General features: G+C 46.1%; 1 protein-coding gene across 3 annotated transcripts in view; it reads right to left on the reverse strand.

Annotated features, from left to right (window-relative positions):
* Positions 1-23,483, reverse strand: part of RAB10 (RAB10, member RAS oncogene family) — a 51,719-nt gene that overhangs the window by 23,558 nt on the left and 4,678 nt on the right. For all 3 annotated transcript variants that reach the window (XM_087777337.1, XM_087777338.1, XM_087777336.1), the window contains exon 2: positions 1,129-1,189. In XM_087777337.1, the coding sequence (XP_087633463.1) occupies positions 1,129-1,189 (61 nt within the window). The remainder of the gene's footprint in view (positions 1-1,128; positions 1,190-23,483) is intronic.

The following is a 23,483-nucleotide window of genomic DNA, read 5'->3' on the forward strand; positions in this document are numbered from 1 at the left end:
CCTTCCTCAGACCGCTCCGTCTAAAACATTCCCTTACCGAGACGGTTACCCTTTGCGGCTCCCCGCTGAAGCATTCCAGCGCGCTGGGTTACTTCATCATCCAAGCGCTTCCTTATCGACCGGCTACACAGTTTATACAACAATATCAACTCGACAACTCTTTCCCTTGCAAGGCACAAAATAACTAAGTTGGCCAACTTCTGCTTGCAGGACTGGGATATGAGAAACAACTGAGGCACAAGGTGGACACTCGGAGCGATGGTGACAAGGATGCAGAACGCATTCATTAGGAAGGATAATCATTCAGCCAGTTTTCCTCAGACAGAGGAAGGGCAGTGCTTCCTTCTAACTGGAACCCATCCACCTGCATCTACAAACATCAACATTATCAAGCCATGAAAGATTTTTATTAGTGGAGGACAAAATGGGCAAATTCAAGTTCTAAACAAATTCCAAGTTCTGAACTCTCAGTGAAGCTGGAGAATGCACCAGCAATACGTGTACGTGGTTGAGGAGGGAGTCTGAACAAACACACGGGCTGGCAAAAGCCATTAGCTTTCCTGACCTGACTTGTTGCAGGGCTATTAAAACAGAAGAAAAACCTCTAGTTAGACATGCAGAGCAAGCTAAAAGAGTTTCAGTTTTGCCTCACGTTAGACCTCCCAAGAGAAAAAGCAGCCATGTTTTCAGCCAGCTGAGAAACTCTCCACAGTTTACCATAGAAAAATATAAAATAAGTGCAGACGTGGATTACACTTTCTTGCTGACACAAAGCAAGGCTACCGGTCAATTTATAGTCATAGATTCGAGGCAACTCCTAATTTAAAAATTCCAGTTTTAAAACACTTCCCACTAAATCACAGACTGCGAGGATGCTGTCCTCCCAAACAGATTTGCCAACAGCCTGTCCAAGGGAGCAGTAACAGCGCTTATAAACGCAACACGTGGATCTCTTCCCCATTTCTTAACACACGGAGCTTTACCACTACTGAAAATACAAAACACAGTTACAGAATTAGATACCTGAATGCAATCTCAGAAAGAGTAAACTCTTCTCACGAAAACCTGCTTCTGAAAGAAGCCATCCGGAAGGATGCCATCCCGTAGCTTCTGGAGTACATTACTCACCATATCTGTAGCTTGATCTTCTTTCCTTGTAATTCAACAGTTTTAATCTTGAAGTCTATCCCTAAAATAAACAAACACATAAATAAGCAATTAGTATTTACTTACCAAAAAAAGCAATTCCACGTCAACTCCGAATTGCTACGGACAGAACAGCAGGTTTTTTTCCTTCTTTTACTGAATCGCCAGGTAAACCAGGGACGGCCCAGTAAGCTGGAATGCAAGAGGAGCACGGCTACCAGCGCAAACAGGGCCTCGAAGCGCCTACAGTCGGTCAACGGACACCTTCAGCTAACACTGTTACGATGATCTGGCTTGTAAAAGCTTTTAAGTTTCTTGCTTATCTTTAACAACAAAAAATACCAGGTTTTTGCAATTTTTCTGGAGAACTTCCAAAAAGAAGAAATTTGGGAGTTTGGGTATAGATTTGAACATCCTAAACAAAGCAGCAAGCTTTCATCTTCTTTTCTAAAAGGATTCTTTCCCCAAAAAGGATTAAACCACAATATTTGGCGTATGCTGAAAAACTATGTGAAATATCATGGTGAATTTTTATTTTTTTTTTTTTTTACTTGTATACCTAATCCTTGTGACACCACCATTTCAGAAACTTCTCCAAAAAAATGCCTCTTTTCCCCAAGATTCTCCTTTCCATTAATCTTATTCAAGTAACCTACCTGTAAGAATAACAAGAATAACTATGGAAATCTTAATGCTTGTTACCTGTTTATCGTAACTCAGAGCAGTCAATGCCAGAGCCTACACCAGAGCGTGTGACAAGCCTCCAGACTACTAAAAACAGTCATCTTGCTTTTTACACCACCGAAACAAGCGGCAGCAGCCCTAAGCTGTCTCTTGAGCTAAATAGTATTGCAAAGAGGTTAGCTAACTGGGATTTGCAAGGCCTGACTGAAGAGGAGATGAAGGAGAGCTGTCCTGAGAAGAATTGGGAAAGAAGAAACTATGAAACTGAAGACAGATCCTTAGCCGAGACCAATACTGAAACCAGTATTTAATATTTTCATTATTAATTGTCCTATCTGAAGTCTACTGTTCACAGAAGTGAGAGGCGCTGTAAGAAGGACGACTGCAATAAGGAACTGATAATCTTGAAGACAGAATACAAACACGGGACGGGTGTCAGCAGCACAAAATGCAACATTACATGCCTGTTACCTAAGAATTTCTTCTGTGAATCAGCAGCTGTTTTCACGTGGCAAAGAAGAAAGACCGAAGGCTGAGAGATTACTGTTTTACTTTCATGGAGCACCTGGAATCCAGCGGAGAGGCAACCCTACAACAGGCAAATACGATCTTGCAGGCACCTGGTGAGAAATTTCCACCCGAGGCAGGGAAACATGAACACCATCGTGTACAACGTCGGTGAAACCTCATTTGTGCAATCTGTACAAACTAATGGCTCTTCCCCAGAAGAGACGGGCTCAGACCAAGACGGATGCCATGCAAGACGAGCCAGGATGAGGACCCCCCAGCAGCTCCTCCATAGCACAAGAGGCTTGAGGACCACGACTCGTTTCAACCTTCTCTTCCCAAAATTGCCTACAAGAATTATTCGCGCAGACTGCATCCAGCGGAGCAGGAACACTACAAGCCATCTTCTCAAAATGCTCTGACACTAATTACATGCCAGAGTTCTGACTTTCAATTCAAATCAGAGAAACACCGCTGATAGTTTTTCATGCTTTCCAAAGATCTGTTTATATTTAGACTTTTCAAAAGGCAGCAGCTGCAATCACAAACTTCCCTCCTAAATCTACAAGGTCATTTTATACCAAGTAAGATTAAATAGAATTTATGAAACACACTATTATGTAAGAAGTCTACATGGGAAGTCTGCTTTGAACTCCACCAAGTCCAACTCCTTTTAGCTCTATGTACTGCACACACTACTTCATTCTAACACTGAAATATTAAATTAGTAAAGTCTTTTCACATGAAAATCGGGATACCGGGGCCTCTCTGGGAAGGGCTACACAGTTTTAGACGGGGAGGAGGAGAATCCCCCTCCCCACAGGCCTGTGTCCTGCGGGGAGAAGAACGGGGATGGCCCTTGCTAGATGGACACCTACCACACATGCAGCCAAAAAGGAAAATGGAGAATAACCTTTAAATGAATACCAAATGCAGCTCCCCACGGAGCCTCTTACGGTTCCCAAGTATTTCATAAACATGAACCAGAGTGTAAAGGGGCAAAATTCCCCATTTCTAAGGATTTAAAGCAGTACAGTGACTAAAGGCCGAGGTTGTCCACTATTTCTAGGACACCAACTTGGAACCTTCAGACCTCGGTTTCAGGTCAGCGCTCCATTTTTTTCCAGGTAGCCAAAGCAGTACTTCATCACTCATGTGCAGTTAAATTTATGAATCAATACAGCTAGGATCATACGTATGTGGTTTGAAAAATAAATCTGCTGAATGATGAATAGCCAACATACAAAACTGTCCCAAATACACCTAACTATCCCTACACTTCGTAGCATTTAACCAAGTTGTTTGCTATGATGCCGTGCTCCACAGCAATGCTATGAAACAAATGAACACAGCATTAACCAAAAGATCATATATAAAAGTATTTTGTACAGGGACATTTACTTTTAGGTTCTGCCCAGATAAAGCAGGAGGTTTGACAGCCACTTCTCATGCGCTAAGTAAGCTATTAACCCAGCCAAGGAAATTAACTCTTCTCTGCACTGCGAGGGATTTAGCTAACTCTAGTATTTGGGGATAAAATAAATCTCTAATCCCACGTTATACTCGGCTTCCCTTCCAATTACAATATAATACTAGTTCAGCCTTCATAACAGAAAGACTGTTATAAATAGCAAGAACTATTTGCCTCTAAATACTTTCAAAGTAGTTTTAACAGGCTGGAAAAACCAGACTTCTGCATCGCTATAATGCCCATTCGGTTCTCGGCCTTTCCAAAGGAGTCGCCGGCGACACTGTGCCGGCAGAAACACGAAGGCTTCAGAGAGAAGATATTACAGGTATGGGGAGCTTCCAGTAGCATTAAGTTCAGGAAAAGGGTTTAAGAGGGTAACGGGCATAAAAATTGAATGGCATGCAGACCGGACATATTGCTATCACAGGAGGATAATGACAGAACTAATGAATTAATGATGAGCATGAAATTACTCCCTCATCAAGTGTCGGGAAGATATTCATCAACTTCAACAGGGCAAACTGGAGTTCACAGAAAAACCTGGAAGTATGCTGCCAGCGTATTAAACACTTACTGTAACTCCATACTTTCAAACAAAAATCTGGAAATGTTTGTTACCCTCCAGCACAGCTCGCGCAGCTTACGAACGAAGTCTCCTTCCAAGGAGATCACCCCAGGTTCCTGGCTCACTTCTGGGCTTCCTGCAAATTTCAAGTCTTGTACCAGTTGCTCGCAGCAACACATGGGCCCAGGCCTGACCAAAAACTGAACTCGTGGCTTTAAAAAAAACGCAGAAGCTATTTATGGATTCTTTAGGTTACCGGTCCTCGAGTACCGAGGCTTAAGAAGTACCATTAGTTGATCTCATGGTATGTGCAAACAAGATCTGCCCTTACACAAACACTGGAAGTCACTTCTGCCTAGTCGCTGCCAACACCCAGACCAAGAGGAGCTTCAGAAGCTGGAAGGTCAGACTGGTGCATCAGGCCGCCGAAGTCAAGCTCTTCCATCCCTACGTCAGCAGAGGTTACCGTCAATGACCCCTGACAAAGCATTCCGGTTTTATTTGTGTAAGGTTAAATATCCGAACGTCTTGGTGAACACAGAACTATTTGCTCAATGGTTTTGAGTTTCCACGGCTCTCAGACAAAAGATATTAATGAAGACCCGGGACTTGTGTCAGCACAACAGTGTGTTTTAAATCCATAATCACTGCATCCAAACAGTTGTGTATCACTTTACACCTTCTCGAGCCCCTGCCAAGGTTTTGTGAAGATCACTCTTCTGTTGCTGAATCACAAACCAACTATTCTTGAAAAGTGAAAGACAGAATGTCACCAGCACAAGAGGGAGGGAGAAAAAAGTTATTTTCCAGTCCATTTCAGAGCTACAAATGATGAGCTAGCCCTTTTCAGACAGCACAAATTTTGTTTGCATTCTTTCCAAACAAAGAGACCATTCAGCTCGGTGAGGACGCTGGCGGTAGGAAGGGGAATGTAGGGCAAGCGAGGGGCGATGCTGCAGCGCTAGGAGCCCGACAGTCAACCTGCACGGCAAATCTCCATCCGTAAGCAGCACAGAAACAAGTGCATTTTGTATTTCATTTGTTAGTAATTGCTTTGCAAATATACTTTAACAGCACTATGTATTTTCAACCCAGGAAAGAAAAGCAAACGTGCACGAATTCATACTCAAGTCTCGTGTCTCCAAGCTGCCCACCTTTGCGCTGCAGGCTCCGGCAACAGCAGGTGTTTTTCTTAACAGCGTACTTAAAACCGCAGCTATCACACCCAAATTAACTCGGCAGAACTCGGGCCACGTTCAGACCTTCCGATGAGGACCGGGAGCCACCTGGGTGGCCCCTTTCGCCCGGGGCCAGCAACCCCGAAGCGGGCAGGGGTCCGCAGCCCGGGCTGCAGCACTTTCTCCAGGGGTTGGAAGGTGCACCCGAACATCCCCCACGCCGATCCGCTTCGAACAACTAGAGCAAGGCAGAGGGAGCTCTTGCGAGTGCTTTAATAGCCACAAAAGGATATAAATCTTATCTTTACTGCCTGCAGAAATTCCAGCATAAGCAAAGAAAGAGACTGACCAGGCAGAAAGAAATCTATCTGCTGTCTTTCCTCGAATTAGCAACTTTCAGATTCACAGTCGGAAGGAACGGGGCCCCATGACTTATGGCACAGTAACACAAAAACCGTAAGGTGCCTAGCTAGCACACCACCACCGTCACAGAGGCACAGAAAATCTGTATTCCTCAGGTGTGTTCACAGCTTACAGGAGGGCCCAACAAACAGCCCTAAAATGTTTTTATTCAAAAAGCAAAAATGCAATCAAAAGAAAACTTATCAACAGCAGGAAGGCAGGGCAATAACTAAGCCTGGAAGCTTTTAAAACTACAAAATTAACTTTGGGGCAGAGACCTTTGTAGAGCTTTGTCTAGTCTTTATACACCTACCTGATTATGGGATCCCCCCATTCTCGAGACAGATCTATAGTATTGTAAGACTTTAAGCTTAACCCCGTAATGCAGAAGATGACTTCAGAAACAAGCTCCCAATCCAGATAATAAACTTGATACAGCAGTAATGTCATTAATAAAAAGGTGATTCCTCTAACCCCTCCCAGTAACAACCTTTCCAAACATACCAAGTGCAGAATTATAAACTCTCCAAAGTCAACGCAAGTCCTGCATACAAGCTTTAATACTTCAGAATGTTATTTTACTAAGAATATGCAGGCATTAACATTTGTTACCAATGAAGTAGTTAAGATCAGATATTTTCTAAAGAAAGCTGCAGATGTAAATATACTTCCTCCTTCCAAAGTAAGCCCCACACAAGCGTATCAGGCAAGAGATGAGAGTTCTGCTTCTAATTAAGCTCTTAGTGATCTCAGTTACTACTTAGGTCTTTCAAAATATTTATTCTACAAGGTATTTGTACCTACACAGTATGAATACACAATATTCCCAATGACACTCAACATTTTAAGTACCAATACTGTTTTTCAGAGGCTTTATATGAATTAGATTTCTAAAGTTTCTCTGCCTTCTTCACGCCTTCAGCACAGAACAAAGCCTCAACGCTGGGTTTTCCAGGTGTCGCACCCAATGCCGGGCCTTTGCTGAGACGATGCTTTGCGCTACGCGTGAAAGGTGTTCGAAGCACAAGATTCCGACGGAAGAGTTTACTGCCGAGGAGCAATAGCAAACCCTGTGCCAGGCGATCATTGTGTGCCGCGGCACGCTCGCACCGCTTGGTTCTAGCTCTACAGAGACCTGTGCAAGCACATGTGGATTACACAAACGTATACGAACCTGTTTTAAAGGACCTTAACTCCACATCATATAAAAAAACCCAAAACCCAAACTTGCTTCTCAGCAAAACTTAAATTGAACTTTGTTTTGATGCTGCAGTGATTTCTTAAAAGCGGTTCATTTACTTACAGAGTAGATTATCTGGTAATAATCTTGATTCCCACTGCTCAGGGGGAAATCCACGGACTGCTTTCTCCCAGGCGGTCTCTCGCCTCGCCTGCAGCAGGGCTTCTCCCCTGTGCGAGACGGACCGCCGCTCTTACCCTCAGCAAGGGGAGGCAGCCGCAGGGCCCGCAGGAGCGGCCTCTCCGCAGCTCCCTGGGACGGCTCCTTTCCCTTCTCCACGGGAGATAAGAAGGCAACAGGCATCCATCACAAAGTGCCACTTTAAGACTCGCACATTTCTGATAGAGTATTTAGGAATACTTTGCAAACCTGCAAGCTAACCGCCGTTCAGAAGAGAAACTCAGGCTATTTACAGTCTCATCCTTTGGCAAAAGCTTGAGTGAAAGACGAAGTTTTATCAGAGAGGGCAAAATTCAGCTGACGTGGTAAGGAACAGGAGGAAGCTTTAGGCTAGCTGGGACAAGCCTCTACAGTCATGGCAATTCTTTCTGAAATAGAGATTTGCTACCTTTGGCAGAAAGCATGGCATTCAACAGAGAAAACTCTAGCAACTGGTCTCTAAAAGGAGCTGGAAGCCACGTTATCCTCCCCTATTGCTTGTAGCTTAGATCTCACTTGGACTTCTCTAACAGGGGGACAACCGTGGCGTCTTCTTTCTCCAGATAAAATGGTCATAAAAGGAGTCACTAGGAGTCACTAGGCAAAGTCTCAAACTTGCTCACTAAAGCAAGTCTGAATGAGATTATCAGAGAGACCAAGACAACGAGGAAACCTGAAAACCTGGACTACTTGGCTTCTTTTAAGCAGTACTGAGAAACTGTAGATCCAGGTAAGGAACTGATACTTTAGGTCATAACTACTTTCTCTAACAAAGACATTTATTCATCGTGAGCGAGGGATTACATTGCACTTGAACTCAAGGTTCCTTGTCTTTCGCCCTGACCACGTGCAGTGTGGTCAGCTACTCGGGAAGGAACACAGTGGGAAGAGGGAAAGGCAGCGTGACCAGCAGCAAAAACCGAACGATCGAATTGGAACGAAAAGCCCATCGATGCTTTAAGAGTCTGACAAGACGCAAACACGCAGCACTCTTAGTCGAAACTTAGCGGGCAAGACTAATTTTGCTCCTGCTTTTGTAGGAGGCTGTACGAGCAGCTATCATGGCAGCACCACACCTCTTGGTTTTACAGTACTGAATCTACCCTCCTCTCCAGCTTTCAAATACATTTAATCTCATGAGTAAACAAGATAGTAACTAAGACAGCTAGTCTTCCTCTTTCAGGAGAAAGCTCACTCACGTGCATGCTTATCTGCTGGTTTTATGTGTACACATACATACAACACAGACATATCTCCAGTCTCCCATATATGCATACTTGTACGTATATCAGTACCTGTATGTCTCTTTTCTACACTTCGGCGTGACAATGAATTCTTTGAAGAAATAGAAAAAAAACGCAGTATTGTTTGACACAAACTTCCATGTAAAACAAACAGCTCCCTTCTTGCTTTTGAAAGGTGAAAACCAAGATCACTGAACGCAAGCTCTGCAAGTATCACACAAGCGACCGCCGCCTTAGCGTCCCAGCCCCACCGACCTCTTCCGTGGCTCTCCCGGAGAGCTGCCAGCGGTCGCGGATCGCCCCCCACACCACTAACCTACCGCGGGATGCACCATCAGGTCAGACAGCCCGCGCAGGCTACGGAGGCCTCAGGCCTGGACTACCTTTAGTGGCTCACTTTGGAGCCAGGCACCTCAGGTTTTACCCCAGTGCTTGCCCGTGGCGTCTTCTCCACCTGCATGGGGAGAGCTGGGGAAGAGCGGGGTGAGAGGAAGGAGCTGCATGGCCAGAAGCAAAGCCCTACACAGACAGACGAGTTCTGGGTAGCACAACTGCAACCCCAGCGCCAGTTCCTCCCCTTACAAAAACCCGGACAAGTTACTTACGTGTCTCAAGTCCATTTTATCATTTTCATATCAATAAGCTAAGACAACAGCTCGAGACTGACGCACGCAGCGAGCCACGCTCTCCAGCAAGACCTTCCCTTTCGTCTCATTTTTCTTGACCTCACACTAAAACCTGCAAGCGCACCAACTGCTGCAGGGACATTATCCACTACAAGCAAACACCGCTGTAAGACAAAGCAAAAATCAGGCACCTATATAAAAGAAAACTAATAATAAATTTAATAATTAACAGATTAAGAGAAGTTTTTTCAAAAACTAACGAGATGTTTCTGAACCTGCCAGTTCTGGTTAGCAAAAGGGATCAGGTGGGAGAAGACAGGCAAAGGGAGAAGAAAACTGCACCAGGTAGCAACCATCAGTCAGTGACAGTTACTGTTCTGCCCGCAAGGTAACTTTAGTTCCTCTGCAAATACAAAATCGGGTATCGTAACCCAGCGAGAAGCTTGGAAGTTGCTTTCCAAAAATTTAAGTTCAGCCGCGTTCATCAGATCAACACAGCCAGATGCAGATGGAGAACAGTGGCGGCGAGCAGGTACCTCTCGCCAGCTGAATACAAGGAGCCAGGCAATCCGACTGCAGCTATTAGGCTAAGCCAACTCCACACAAACTGCTGCAAAACAAAGTAAGTTATAAATAACGGAGGGTGCCCACTGAACATAGACAACACTTAACAGTTATGTTAGACCACGTTGCAGATTCCCATTCAGTTTAACTAAAGGCTACTACCACACTGGTCAGACCTAAAATAAATGCTTACCAAAAAAAAAAAATAAGACTACAATCGTTCATGACACACACTTACATGAGAGAGAGTTTCCTTGCCGTCTCCAAAGTTACAGTGACTCAGGACTCCTACTCAGCTGCTCGGGAGCACCCAAATAACCTGTTCAGACAGAGCAGCCCAGTGCCAGGAGCGGTGAGCAGAGCCCCAGCAGTCGGAGCCGAGGGGCCCCAGCAAGCGAATGGAGGCAGCGCAGGACTCCCAGAGCCAGCACCTGGAGAAGGCTACGGGGAGAACCGGGAGCAGCCCCCCAGGAGCAGCACGGAGGGCATCAGGAACCACGGAGCAGCTGATGCTGAAACGGCCTCTGGGCCGCCTTTGCTGTCCTCTTCTAAACCTTTAATTCCACCGTTTTCAACATTCGGTGACCAGAAGCGTAACAGAGTACTCGAGATATGAGCAGCCTATGGATTTATGCGGTGGTAAAACAGAAATTTAATGAATTCATGTGTTTCGGTGTTTCATTTGCTCTGCACTAAGACTTTCCTAGTGCCGCTGCTCTGGTTTGCGCACTCGGCACGAACTCACTCTTCCGGCTCTGCAAGGTTTCAAGTCGTGACAATCCAGCGTTTACAGAGCGCCGGAAGCTGCATCTAAATAAAGTAACACGTACCTTACGTGAAACCTTAGGAAATGTACGCTTAGTTAATTCTAGTAGCCTAAGCAAGTTCCACAACAACTGGGTAAGAGAAAACATCCACCAAGGTTAGTGTCCTGTTCGAGAGCCTGGTTTGGATCGAGCTAGGCATGGGAGGACAATGGTACCAGAAACAAGCCATTTAATTACTTTAATTCCAGCAGCCACAAATGATGATGTGGCTAGTGTTACATTTTTTCCCCGCTCCTCTTTCCCACACGTCCAGTCACTGGTGTCAATCCTCCCACCCCCAGACTGAGGCTGTCACCTCGAGGCCTCTCCTTTCCCGAAGGATCTTCCCTAAGCGCCCTCCTCCTCACCCACTCACTAAACAACCCATCACAGACTTGTATTAGTACTCGTCCTAGTTTCGGCCGAGACAGAGTTAATTTTCTTCCTAGCAGCTGGTGAACTATCGCTTGGGTACACATTCACGCCTTTATCTCGAGGTCACCACCCTCAATCCATACCACCTTGATAGCAACAGCTACACGGAACTGTTTTTCATAGTAACAAGCAGCGAAACTACCAGGGGAATGGCTGTATCTTTGACTGCTAGGGATCCACGGTACCTGAAGTATCCTGAAAAGGGATATTTTTGTAAAGCAGGTATCAAGAAAAGTAATTATAACCCAAGAAAAGTAATTATAACCACACCTCTCTCTGTGTAAAGATAAGCTGAAGGCTCTTAATAAACCACCCAACTACTTACAGCATCTATTTTTAAGAATGCAGCAGAGTCTCAAAATCCAAACAACCAACTGACCTTTAGCTTTTAACACAAGAGATTAAACTAGAGATTCTTTAAAAAAATGTCTTTCCTCTTCAATAGACTGATCAAGCCCTATCAGTCCCTCCAAACCATCCCCACGGCTCTTCCCTGAATCTTCAGTTTTTCAGTATGATTTTATAGCATCTGTATAAAACCGTCTTTACAGGCTAAGTTTCACTAATACCGTATCAATACAGATAAATTCCAGAGTCGGTAATGTTAGGGAAGAACGCGGGACATTAGGAGTAGCACTCTTGCCAGATCATCTCCTACCCATTAATCTATTCTTAACGAAGCAGATGACAATCCTGCGAGACGGCAGCTTCTTCGTGTGACCTACATTCTCCCGTTCTGGATGCCCGCGTTTGTTGCGCTTTCCAACGCTGTCGCACATCACGGACAAACAAGCGACTGCAATAAGGCTCAGCGTGGCAGGGATGCTTGATTTATGCACATCAACGCTAACCGATATGGGGGACTCAGCTGAATATTCGTTTTGGTGACAAATCCGGTCCTGTGGCTTACATCCCCCCAAATAACTGGTTTAATCCCCCCAAACAATAGAAGACCATTGTTATCCGGCCTGACCTCTTATCGGGGAACGGCCGCGTGCTGTGAATTCATTCGCATCCCCACGCTTTGCGGAAACGGGGGGATCCTCGGCTGCTCTGCTGCCTCCCCATCCGCAACGGCCTCGCCAGAGCTTTCCCAGCGGCCCACCCCATGTCCCACCCGCAGCCACCAGCCGGCGCAGAGGCGAACGACCGCGGTCAGAATCACAAGATTCAGAACTCCAAGAGCGAAGGGCACCTTCCCACCTTGAAATTCTTTTTGAAGTGCTCCTGTTGCCCTTCAAAGCGGCAGACAAGTTGTAAGCACGCAAGCTTCCTTTGTGCATCAATTCGTTTCGAGGATGCATATTAAATCTAGGTCAAGACGACAGCCTTCTAGTGCACCAAAATTTCTCTCTCTACTAGCCTCACTTGAAATCTCAACGATCATTCTTCAGAGATTTATATTAAAATCACAAGTTAACACCTACATGTTAATTCTGGAGTGTATCATTACAGAAGTCAATATTGCTACCAGAAACTCTTTAAGAGCACTTAAGGGCAATATTAAAAAATAAATAAATTTTTAAAAAATCAAATAATCAAGGAGACAGAGGTGTTGTGAATTATCTGTTCTCCATACACCAGGTTGCTGCACCTACATAGAACTGTGACCTTCCACCCCTCCACTATTCTTGTCACCTATATTTAAACAATTAATCATCTTCAGAAACAAACCTTGACATCTCTTTCCTTCCACTGTACTCCCCTCTGGCAGAGAAGGCCATTGCCTTGCTATTACGCACTGGATACTTGCAGAAGTAAATCTTCCTATTAGCTGAAACACAAGCAGTAAGATTTTTATTAAAAAAAAAAAAAACAAAACAGGTTATGTCCACACGTTTAGGTCTCAGAAGCCACAAGGCTGTAAGGAAGCGAATGGTACTAACGAGTCAAGAATTCCATGAAGCTGCTTCTCCTCAAGGGGCATTGTTCAGATGTTTAATAAATTGATTACAATGTGAAGTGCTGTTCACCCCCATACCTGGAATTAAAACAGCAAATCCAAATAATCAGAAGGTAAGAAGGGCAGCAGTAGGATTCAGCAGACGGTCGGAGCTGAGGCCCCCTCACACGTACCCGATCGGAAGGCATTTTAAAACGGCACTGCCTCATCCAACAGTGACACGGACGGGGACTGACCGAGAATCTCCCATACGGCTCGAGCTCCAGCTCCCTTACTCCATCTACTGCATACATTTAAATAACGACAGGTCAACAAACAGCTAGTAATGAAGTTTCTTTGCAAAGATTAGTAAAAAATACAACATTCCGGAAAAATAAGGATGACGGCTCCTCCAAGGGAAGAGCTAAGATACGTGAGCTTAAAAACATTAATTAGAGGTGCCTGACCGGAGGTCTGTAGAGAAAGGTATCTTAACCAACTAAAGCTAAACCTACAAGAGCTCAAACAACCTGGTTTCTAGTAACCTTTCCTTGAGAGGCGTCATGTCCTCCTCCATGCTCAAAGGCAGTGACAACGGCACAGGCACTCGCGCCTCAGCAATTCAAGCCACAATTTTGGGTGATTAATAAATGCACCGCTGCCGATGTAAACTGAAGGAGATGGCTGAGGCAGCACAAAAGAACAATGTGGTTTTCTACCTCTGGCAAAGCAACGGGGTAGGGGACTTTGGGCGAGCTCTTGAACTGAGGGACCCGGGCAGGCTGGAGAGGTGGGCAACCTCATGGGGTTCAACAAGGCCAAGGGCAAGGTCCTGCACCGGGGTCGGGGCAACCCCCGGTATCAGCACAGGCTGGGGGACGGAGGGATGGAGAGCAGCCCTGCCGAGAGGGACTGGGGGTGCTGGGGGATGGAAAGCTGGCCACAAGCCGGCAATGTGCGCCGGCGGCCCAGAAAGCCAAGCGTCTCCTGGGCCGCATCCCCCGCAGCGTGGGCAGCGGGGCGAGGGAGGGGATTCTGCCCCTCTGCCCCGCTCTGGGGAGACCCCCCTGGAGCCCTGCCTCCAGCTCGGGGGTCCTCAGCACGGGAAGGAGATGGAGCTGTTGGAGCGGGGCCGGAGGAGGCCACCAAAATGGTCAGAGGCTGGAGCAGCTCTGCTGGGGAGAAAGGCTGAGAGAGCTGGGGGGGTTCAGCCTGGAGAGGAGGAGGCTGCGGGCAGAGCTGATTGCGGCCTCTCCGTGCTTAACGGGGGCCGACAAGAAAGGTGGGGACAGGCTTTTTAGCGGGGCCTGCGGCGACAGGACAAGGGGGAATGGTTTTAAACGGAAAGAGGGGAGATTCAGACTGGACAGAAGGAAGAAATTGTTTGTGCTGAGGGCGGTGAGGCCCTGGCCCAGGTTGCCCAGAGCGGTGGGAGATGGCCCATCCCTGGACACGTTCAAGGCCAGGTTGGACGGGGCTCTGAGCACCCTGGTCTGGGTGAAGATGTCCCTGCCCATGGCAGGGGTGGGACTGGGTGGCCTTTGGAGGTCCCTGCCCACCCAAACCATTCTGTGACTCTACAATGATTCTATGAACTGCTGCAGCTATGCCCATGAACACTGGCCTGCCAGACCTACCAGGGCATGAAACGCCGAACGGCACGCTATGGCCACATCCAGCAGCGAGTGAGCTGATGGCAAGGGAAATTCCCAGGACCAGAACTACAGCCAGTGGGCTATGCATTCGTGGCACAGTTTTCATCTCATGGTTTTGATTTGAGAGGTAGCACTATCCATATCAGGGCTTGGGCAAAGTTCAGGAGATAACCAGGGCAAGGACCATTTCCCAGTAAAATGGATGCAGACACCAGGCTCTGGACATCAAGTGACGGCCATTTCCAACAGTTAAGAATCTGGCACGTTTAACTTAAGCATCAATTCAGTAGATGCGCTCAAAGCACAGCTGCCATGGACTTTGGGTGCAGTGAGTCTACCTGGCATTCACACCAAGACGACTGAAATTGAGATCCCAGACAATGACGAAGGTTCAGAATCTCACTTTGGTGCAAGTAACCTGTCATGTACGACAGGGACAGAAGCCACTTCTCAGGCCAGAACCAGTTATAAAGCCTTCTCATCCTCTCCTCCCCAGCTGCCTTCATCTCACTTATAAGCATTAATGCAACTTTTGTCTAGTGAAGTCCAAATATATACAGCCTACAACGCTTAGGGTTAGGCAGTCCTCAGTATAGCCTGCTGTGCTGAAAGATCTGAGGTGGCCACAGAAAGCAAGGAGATCAACCAGCCAGAGTCCCACAGGATCTCTCTTCACAAACATATTCAGGGAAGGAGTTTCAGAAGTCATGTGAAACTACAGTTCAAATTTACATGTAAAAAAGTTCTCTGCTCAGAAAGAAAACTGAAGCTTCCTGTTGACACCACCTACGCTGCCACTTAGGTCTGTGAGACCGTGCACAGTTTCAACACAAGCAGTTCCTTCTCCCAGAAAAAAAAGAAACTTTATCATTTTGTTATTCCAGCAGCTAAACCTTACACAAGGCTCCCAGAAACAAAACAAAAGAAAATGAACAAAGGAACTATTTTAGTGATGTTTTATGCATACCAAGAGACAAGAGAGACAATAAGGTTTTTATTCATAAGGTAGTAGGGGGAAAAAAAGGAAATGAAGCTGTAGCAAGAAACAGTACTTACTTCAGAGTTATTCCCATGCAGCAATAATCTCTGCTTAGTGTCAGTTAATTCCAGGTTTGAAGGCTGATTTCATTCTCTGCCATTACATCTTTCATTTTCTAATATACTCAATAAACTTCCAGCCCAGGTAGCAGGGTTCTGCCAGCCACCTTCACCAGCACGTATTTTTAAAGAGGGCACCCCGTCAAGCAGCCGTATCTCCCTGCGAATCCCTTCGTCAGCGAAGCCCATTAGGTCCCATACCTAAAATCATGGCAGGGAAAGGTCTGGACTCCAGCAAGCCAACAGTCCACACAAAAATTCACAACTAATTGGAATTCTACTCTAAATTGCCAAGCCTGTGCGCTAAGTATGTTCAAGCTCAATTACAGTCGACTAAATCAGTTTTCATACATGTCTTAACCTACTTATGCTATATTTGTTAGCTAGAAAATAAATACGGTACATGAATCTGCTTGCACATGAACTGCCTCTGTTTATGAAAGAGAAAATTTGTCACTACTTGCTATAACAGTAATTTTGTCCTCAAGTTACATAAAAATAAAATTCAAGTTAACACTTACCCCGGCTAATTTACACTCAGCAGATTGACAAGACAGATAATACATAAACGGAGGGAAGTGGATTCATTCAGGAAAAGCATTAGCTTTGTCGAAGAGGCAGGTACTGTGTCTTGGAGGTCATTAAAAAGATTCAGCCAGTCAACCCGTTATAAATAGTTAGAAGCTCAAGAAGAGCCCAGAAGCTCTTTGCCTTCCCAACTTCCGTAACGATGACTTACTGCAGTGCAGAAACTCAGATCAGCTACTTCTCGTTTCAATAATTAAAACTCCTTACTGCTACAACTGCCGAGGAAAGGAAGGAGACACCATCACTTACGTTTTCAGACCAGGCAACTCGCTGGAACGTACGCTCTCCGCTGAACCCACGGACCCACGCTCGATTAGCTCCAGCCACGCCGGCAGATGAAAGCCACGAGCTACACTGGAACACCCTCGCAGGTACTACGTGAGGATTTCAAACTTTTAACAGCGAAACTGAGGAGCCAGAGCCTCTCCAGTCCTTTCCAAACAGATTTTGACATTTGTTTGCATGATGCAGTCGCTCTCAATATTTGAGAAATGAAAGCTTGCGATGCTTTACCTGCTTCACAGTATGTCTGAAGTTTTTCAAAAATTTTAAGTCAATGCAGTTTTATGAGGGCCAGGTAGTTACTGCACTTGGACTTTTAAATGTTTAAATAAAAGAGTCTGTGAGCTGCCTTTTCCAACCCACTGAAAAGAAGGCATGTGCTTGTAAATGACTACTTATTGCTGGAAAACGAGGTTTCTTTCATTACAAACAGAAAATATTACCATTATTTACCAAAGTATCCTAACCAGAGCACCTAGACTACGCCATAGCTGCAAGTTTTGTCGTTGCTGGCATCAGATCCGCGTTGACGTTACCAAAGCACCAAGCCCTGCAGCCCAGGATGCTATCTAAGCATCACTCCTGTTCACGAGAGAGTTGGAGATAAGCTGTGATCCAGCCCTTTCTGTGTAAAATTTTCAATACGGAATTTCTGGTTAAGGGCACGCCTATTATTTCCTACACAGGCTCCAAAGAATGGCATTGTGTCTAGTGTTAAATATAGTATGTTCAACTTTGAAGCTCTGTTGCTTGCGCTACATCTGTGCAATTTGGTACACATTTAACTGAAGCAGTTGCCATATGATTTAGGATGTTTTCAGTTACCGAGCATCAACTTACACATATACTCCAATACCTAAGTTTCATAAAAAGCTTTATTTTATGAACCCTTCAGCATCAAGAAACACAGAGACCTCACAGAGTCAAAGCACGGCAGTGGGTATTTATCTTTGGTTTACACCAAGTTCTAGGAATCTGAAGACAATTTCTACACCGCGAGCATCACAGCTATACGGCACAGCGTGACCATGGAAGTCCCTCCACCTCCCTGCTCTTGGAGGAGATCAAGTATTATACCACCAGATGTTTCCACCCAACCTCTGTAAGCTCTCCAGTCAGTGAGAAGATGAATGGTACTGCTGTCCAGCTAATTAGCAGGAAAAAAGATTGGGGGAAAAAAAAAAAAAGCCTATTGCTACAATATTGCTCAGAAGCATCACATTTGTGAGTAAGTGTTATCACCTTTTTCAGCTGTTACCAATACTGCGACACTCAAACTGAACGCATAAAAAGAGCCTGAGCAACAGGAATTATGTACCTTTGAAAGGGTGGAAAAAACTGGAAGAATGTCACACGACACACCTAGAATCAAAAGTTATTGCTACCCCAAAACATTGGCCTCTCCCAAGGCAGCACTGGAGGCCGTAAGACTCATTTGGATTCTTTAGTTTGCTGTACGCTGCAACAAGGTTAGCGACACCTCATCTGCAAGAAGAAAAAAGCCTCAAGCTAGAACCTCGCCAGCTCTCAACTCCAGTGAAAAGGCACTGTGCCCCAAGACGATGGGAACAGGCGCTCACGTGCAAGGCAACCGCAGAGACTCCTGGTTTCAGTTCTCATGGAATAAACCCCTTGCCCTGAAGGGAGCCAGGAGCGGTCACCCGGTCAGCCATCCCGCCTCAGTAAAGGACCTGCTCCGGCTCCACGTGTCCCACATCTATTCTGCAACTAAGCATTTGACTACGATAACGAAAGGGACTACATTAGAAATGACACCAGGGTTTACACGGAAAGAATTGAGGTTAAAGAAGTGTTTTACCAATAGCGGGACCAGCAGCACCGTAAGTTACAGGGTGAGAAACCACAACGCTGACAGCAGCTCTGACCAAAGAGGTGCCTGCTCGGAGTTCAGCAGCAGGGCTGAAGCTCCTGCAAAAGCTCGATGAGGAGCACTGGAACTTGCTCTGAGCAAGACATCAACATGCCTTCTTTATCAGTTGTTTCTCCTGCCTCTTAAAAACCACTTTGTTAGAAGCTCTTTACAAAGCTGATGGCCATTATCTAACGCTCTGAAGATCAAAAGGAGACTTCCAGCAGGAATCTCTCCAGACTGTAGCGCTTTTGATGGTATCCAGCAGCAGCTGACACACGCCGGGAGTTCGGACCCCCAAACCCCAGGTCCTGTCCTGGCACTCGGGACCAACAGCGAGACGAAGGCAGGTTGTGGAGCACGGAGTGTGCACTTCTGACACCCCACAGCAGGGCCACCTTAACTCAGGCTGCCTGGGGCCTCTTCTACAAATACTTTCATTACCCCAAGGATGGCAATCCCATCATCTCTCCGCATTTCTGTTCCAGTCGCAGGCCACCTTCACCACAACTTTTTCCTAATACCCAGGTCAAATTTTCCCTGTTGTGACTTGTGCCCACTGCTTCTTGCCCTCAGCAGCAGCCTCAGGCAGCACCGCAGTGAAAGACCGGGACCGAAACGCGGGCAGCCGCATTCTCCTGGTTCTCCGGCTGGGTCAAGGTCCCAAGCACGCTGGGACACGTGCCTTGTGGCACATGGCCACCACGACCGAGCAGACACTCGTGGTCTAACGCTGTCGCAGGTGGACTTTCTGAGCCCCCTTCCACGCACCACCAGCATTTCTGTTCGTTAGTCCTGCTCACTGAAGGAGGAATAAGAAGCACCAGATTTTCCAGAGAACTCACGTTTCTGGTCCCTGCTGTCCCAGACATGCCAACATTAAGTACAAAACCCAAAGAACGAGCCAGTAGTATCTTTGTTTTTGCCAGAAACTTGAGCAGCTAAAAAAAAATTAAAATAAAAAAAATAATTTTCTTGTTTACTGGCAAGATCAAAAAGTTGAGATGAAAGCATTTCACAGCATGCTTAATGAAACAGAAGCGTTGGTGGGATTCATTTAACCAACAATTAGACACCTATATTTAAGCTACACATCTAAGCTTCCTCTAAAGTGACAGAGAGGCGTATGTACTGCCATGTTCCGATGGATGGCATGTCTTATTTTCCTTCACCCCAATTACAGAAGCCGAGACAGCTAGCCCATGCTGACAATTCAGCTTTTAACGAGCTCGTTATGCTGGAGGAATCCCATCTCGGAAAAGGAAGGGAAGAGGATAAGATGCAGACTGCAGGAAGCCTTTGGAAGGTGTGAAACAAGGATTGCTACCTAAGGAACGGGAAACATCTAGATACTGCTACCAACATTTTCAACGTTTTTAATTATCAAAGTTCAGACATAAACTATTTTACTATTGCAGATCTATAGTAAAAGGTTGGACTTACAGACCTTATTGCGGCCTCTCAGTGCTTCAAGGGGGCCTACAAGAAACATGGGGACAGGCTTTTTACAAGGACCTGTAGTGACAGGACAAGGGGGAATGGTTTTAAACTGAAAGAGGGGAGATTCAGACTGGACAGAAGGAAGAAATTGTTTGTGCTGAGGGCGGTGAGGCCCTGGCCCAGGTTGCCCAGAGCGGTGGGAGATGGCCCATCCCTGGACACGTTCAAGGCCAGGTTGGACGGGGCTCTGAGCACCCTGGTCTGGGTGAAGATGTCCCTGCCCATGGCAGGGGTGGGACTGGGTGGCCTTTGGAGGTCCCTGCCCACCCAAACCCTTCTGTGATTCCACGATGTTGATCACAGCCCTGTCAGACAGCAGTACTAAAGGTACTAAAGGGTAGAAACCCACGTTATCGGGAAGAGACTGTTTCCAGCACTCACCCCAATCCAACAACTGCTTCAGCATGTCTGGTATCTGTAGGGCTAATCAGTCTGAATATGAAAACACACCAGTTTGAAAAGCATCCTTGAGGAAAAAGCTGTACGGATATGGATGACAGTGCAGGTATTCCATACTTAACAGCAATCAAGCAAGCAGGCCTCTCTCAGGGAGCGTTAAGTCAGATTTTGGAAATGCAAGACACAAACGGGTATTTATCCAGGTTATGCGGTATAAAACAGTCACAATCCCAGTGGGAAAGAAAGCCTCGAGTTGTTTTATCTACAGAAAAGAACAAAAACATGCAGAGACTTCTAGTTAAACCCACACAAGACTTCCAGTTAAACCCACGCGGAAAAGAAAAACCCACACAGTTAAGTTGTACCGAAACACTAAACATTCAAGAAGACTGGCAGCAGCAGCTCTGGCCCCTTTCCTGTTTCCCGAGGGCCAGGCAGGGGATTCCCAAAGCACTGGGAATCTGGCAAGCCCGTTCTTCACAAAGCGTTTCTGAAGCACCTTACCCCCTCGCAAGGGTTACACCAAACCCTTCTCCACGTGTCATCAGAAGGTCACATAGCAAAACAGGCACCGGCTGCCACTACCAGGGGAATCCGCGCAACCTGCTCTCATCCGATGTCTTTCCGGGGCGTTTCTCAACGCCGGGCGGGATGAAGTTTCCTGGCAGGAGCAGCCCGCTCTCAGCCGCCATCCTTCCTGAGACTCTCCTGCTCTTTCCTCCACGGTGCCGCTAACAAGCAAGAACACGCTGGCCTTCCACAGCTCCAGAAAGGAGGAGGACAAGAGCAAGCTGTTGCCACCCGAACAGGGGAAGCAGCCCACACCCTGCTCCCGAGGGCTGCCAGGAGCAGGTACAGCGAGTGTGGCCTGCCAAGACAAAACCCCACGCGCGCAGCACCGCTGGACTACAGGCAGCAACATCTCCTTAGCACAAGCTAAAAAAACCCTTCAACTTAGGATTATTTTTTTTCTATCCCCTAATGAAGTATTTATCAATAGACTCTCAACCGATTCTCCAATTAAATATAATATTGACTTTAAGGGTAGAAAAGATGAAGCATTTTTCTCGGGATAAAGAGAGGGGAGTAACAGATTTCTCTTTCGAAAGACGTAAATCAAGAAGTCAAGAGCAAATCACTTCTCTGCACCCCCCAGTTATGCTCATCGCTCAACAAGGCACTAAAAAATAACCCTTCGTTCCTAAAACGAAGGCTGCATCCCTGCTTGCCAGCTCCTGAGCAAGTTTTCTACCAACGTCAACAAGCATTTCATCTGGTCTTGTAAAATTCAAGAGCAAACCACGGATTATTCGGACAGCCTGTCACAAGCTACAGGCCTGCGCTCCCAACCTGAAACACTTTACGCTAGAAAACGTTAGCGACTTCATCCTCTCTATCTTTGCCACTTACTGTTGAAGCGACAGTTCAGTCTCCTCCTGGACACAGCGCTGGCTTAACCGGAGCGGCCAACCTCCGCACACTCCTTCCCATTTGTCTCCACGTCTTCTGATCATACTTAGCACATTTAGGTAACAGCTGCCTATTAGTTTCAGTTGAACATAAATAGCATGTCAGTGCAAGGACAAACAGAAAAAGGAGCAGCAGGGCTACGTGTCCCGCGCTGCCACCGCACAGGTATGTGCCTGAGTAAGGAGTTCAGCAGCGTTCTCAACCTTCACCAACTGTTTTTGCCCCGAGGCAGTGACAGCAGAAGCCCAGGGAGAGGAGCAAGACCAGTTTGGGGTTTGTTTCATACCAGGGGCAGGGAGGAGGGAACACGAGGCAGTGGAGCTGCTGCCAAGCGCTTCGTTAGCGTGCAACAGCAACCCTAAAAAGTGAATTTGCACAAGTAACCTCTCAGTACGAGTACCACCTATTCCAGCGTTTCCATGTCCCCAGATGCCCTATACACCCCACCAGTACAGATTTATATGGTAACATAAGAAGCCAGATCAGGGAACTGATCCAGCTCAGCTGAAAAAACAGCGATGTTATTAAAAAAAAAAGTTTCCAGCCAGCTGAGTTCCTCAGCTCTTCACCATACAGCTATCCACACACTTCTCATCAGCGCTGCGAGGCATGCACAAGCAAAACTGCTGCTCATTATCTGTGGCCCTAGATTAAAAAAAAAAGCAACAAAAACCAAAACAAAACAAAATCAAACCCAAAAAACCCAAACCCCCTCAATCATACCGTATCACGCCATAAGTCCAATAGTCCAATTTGCTCTGTAACCACTTTCCTGGGCATCCCAGCAGACAGAGGTGAGAACCACTCTCTCCAGGCCAAAAAAACCACTCGTTCTACCTCCAGCAACCAAGAGCCAAGGGGATTCCCGAGCTCGAGGCCGCATCCAGACCATCACGTCTCAGCCGCCGACGGATCCACTTCAATTTTCTACTTTCGTTCTGAACCCGTTTATATTTTCCCCTCCAAAACGTCCCATGACAGCAAGTTTTACACCTCAATTACCTACGCGTAGAAATGATTTTTGCATCTCTTGCTGCCCGATGATTTCTGGATCCCATGTCATGGAAATGACTGAGCAGGAGTTGGGGTGGGGTTTTTGTTGGAGGGCTGGTTTGTTGTTTGGTTGGATTTTTTTTTTTTTCCTAATTCACCTGCTCCATGCCAGTAGTCAGATACGGACCCAGCCTGGGCACAATATCAACAAAACTCAAAGCTGGCTGCTGCTCCTGCAAGCCAACAAGCTATAGATATGAGACAGAAAAGGACTATAAGGAAAAAGCAAGCCAGTACTTTCAACTGCTCTAGTAATACTCTTTTTTTGGACCCCAGAAACAACTTGTTTTTCCAGCTTCATTGCAACCACCATACAGCTAAAAGTGTTTTCACAATTCAAAATATAACTTGCACCTAGTTTCTTTTCCCACAATCTACCAAGTTTTTCCCCATTCTCTATCTGGGACTCCTTCCTTCCCAACATTAATATATCACCATCACAGGCAAACAAAAGACGTACAAAGAAACTTGTTATATTTACTATTTTTGATATCTGAGGACTGATTTTTAAAAATTTCACTGCTTAAATGTACCAATATGCAATGATTCCAAAGCAAGTGCTTAGCAACTCAAAATCACTTCTAATAAAGGCCAAATAAATACATAAAAAGCTCAGAAAAAAAAGGATTTCAGTATTTTTCATATACCTTTGCATTTAA

The sequence above is a fragment of the Nipponia nippon genome, unplaced genomic scaffold (assembly GCF_047370975.1).
Source record: "Nipponia nippon isolate SJK-2023a ecotype South Korea unplaced genomic scaffold, ASM4737097v1 scaffold_4, whole genome shotgun sequence".
Lineage (NCBI taxonomy): Eukaryota > Metazoa > Chordata > Aves > Pelecaniformes > Threskiornithidae > Nipponia > Nipponia nippon.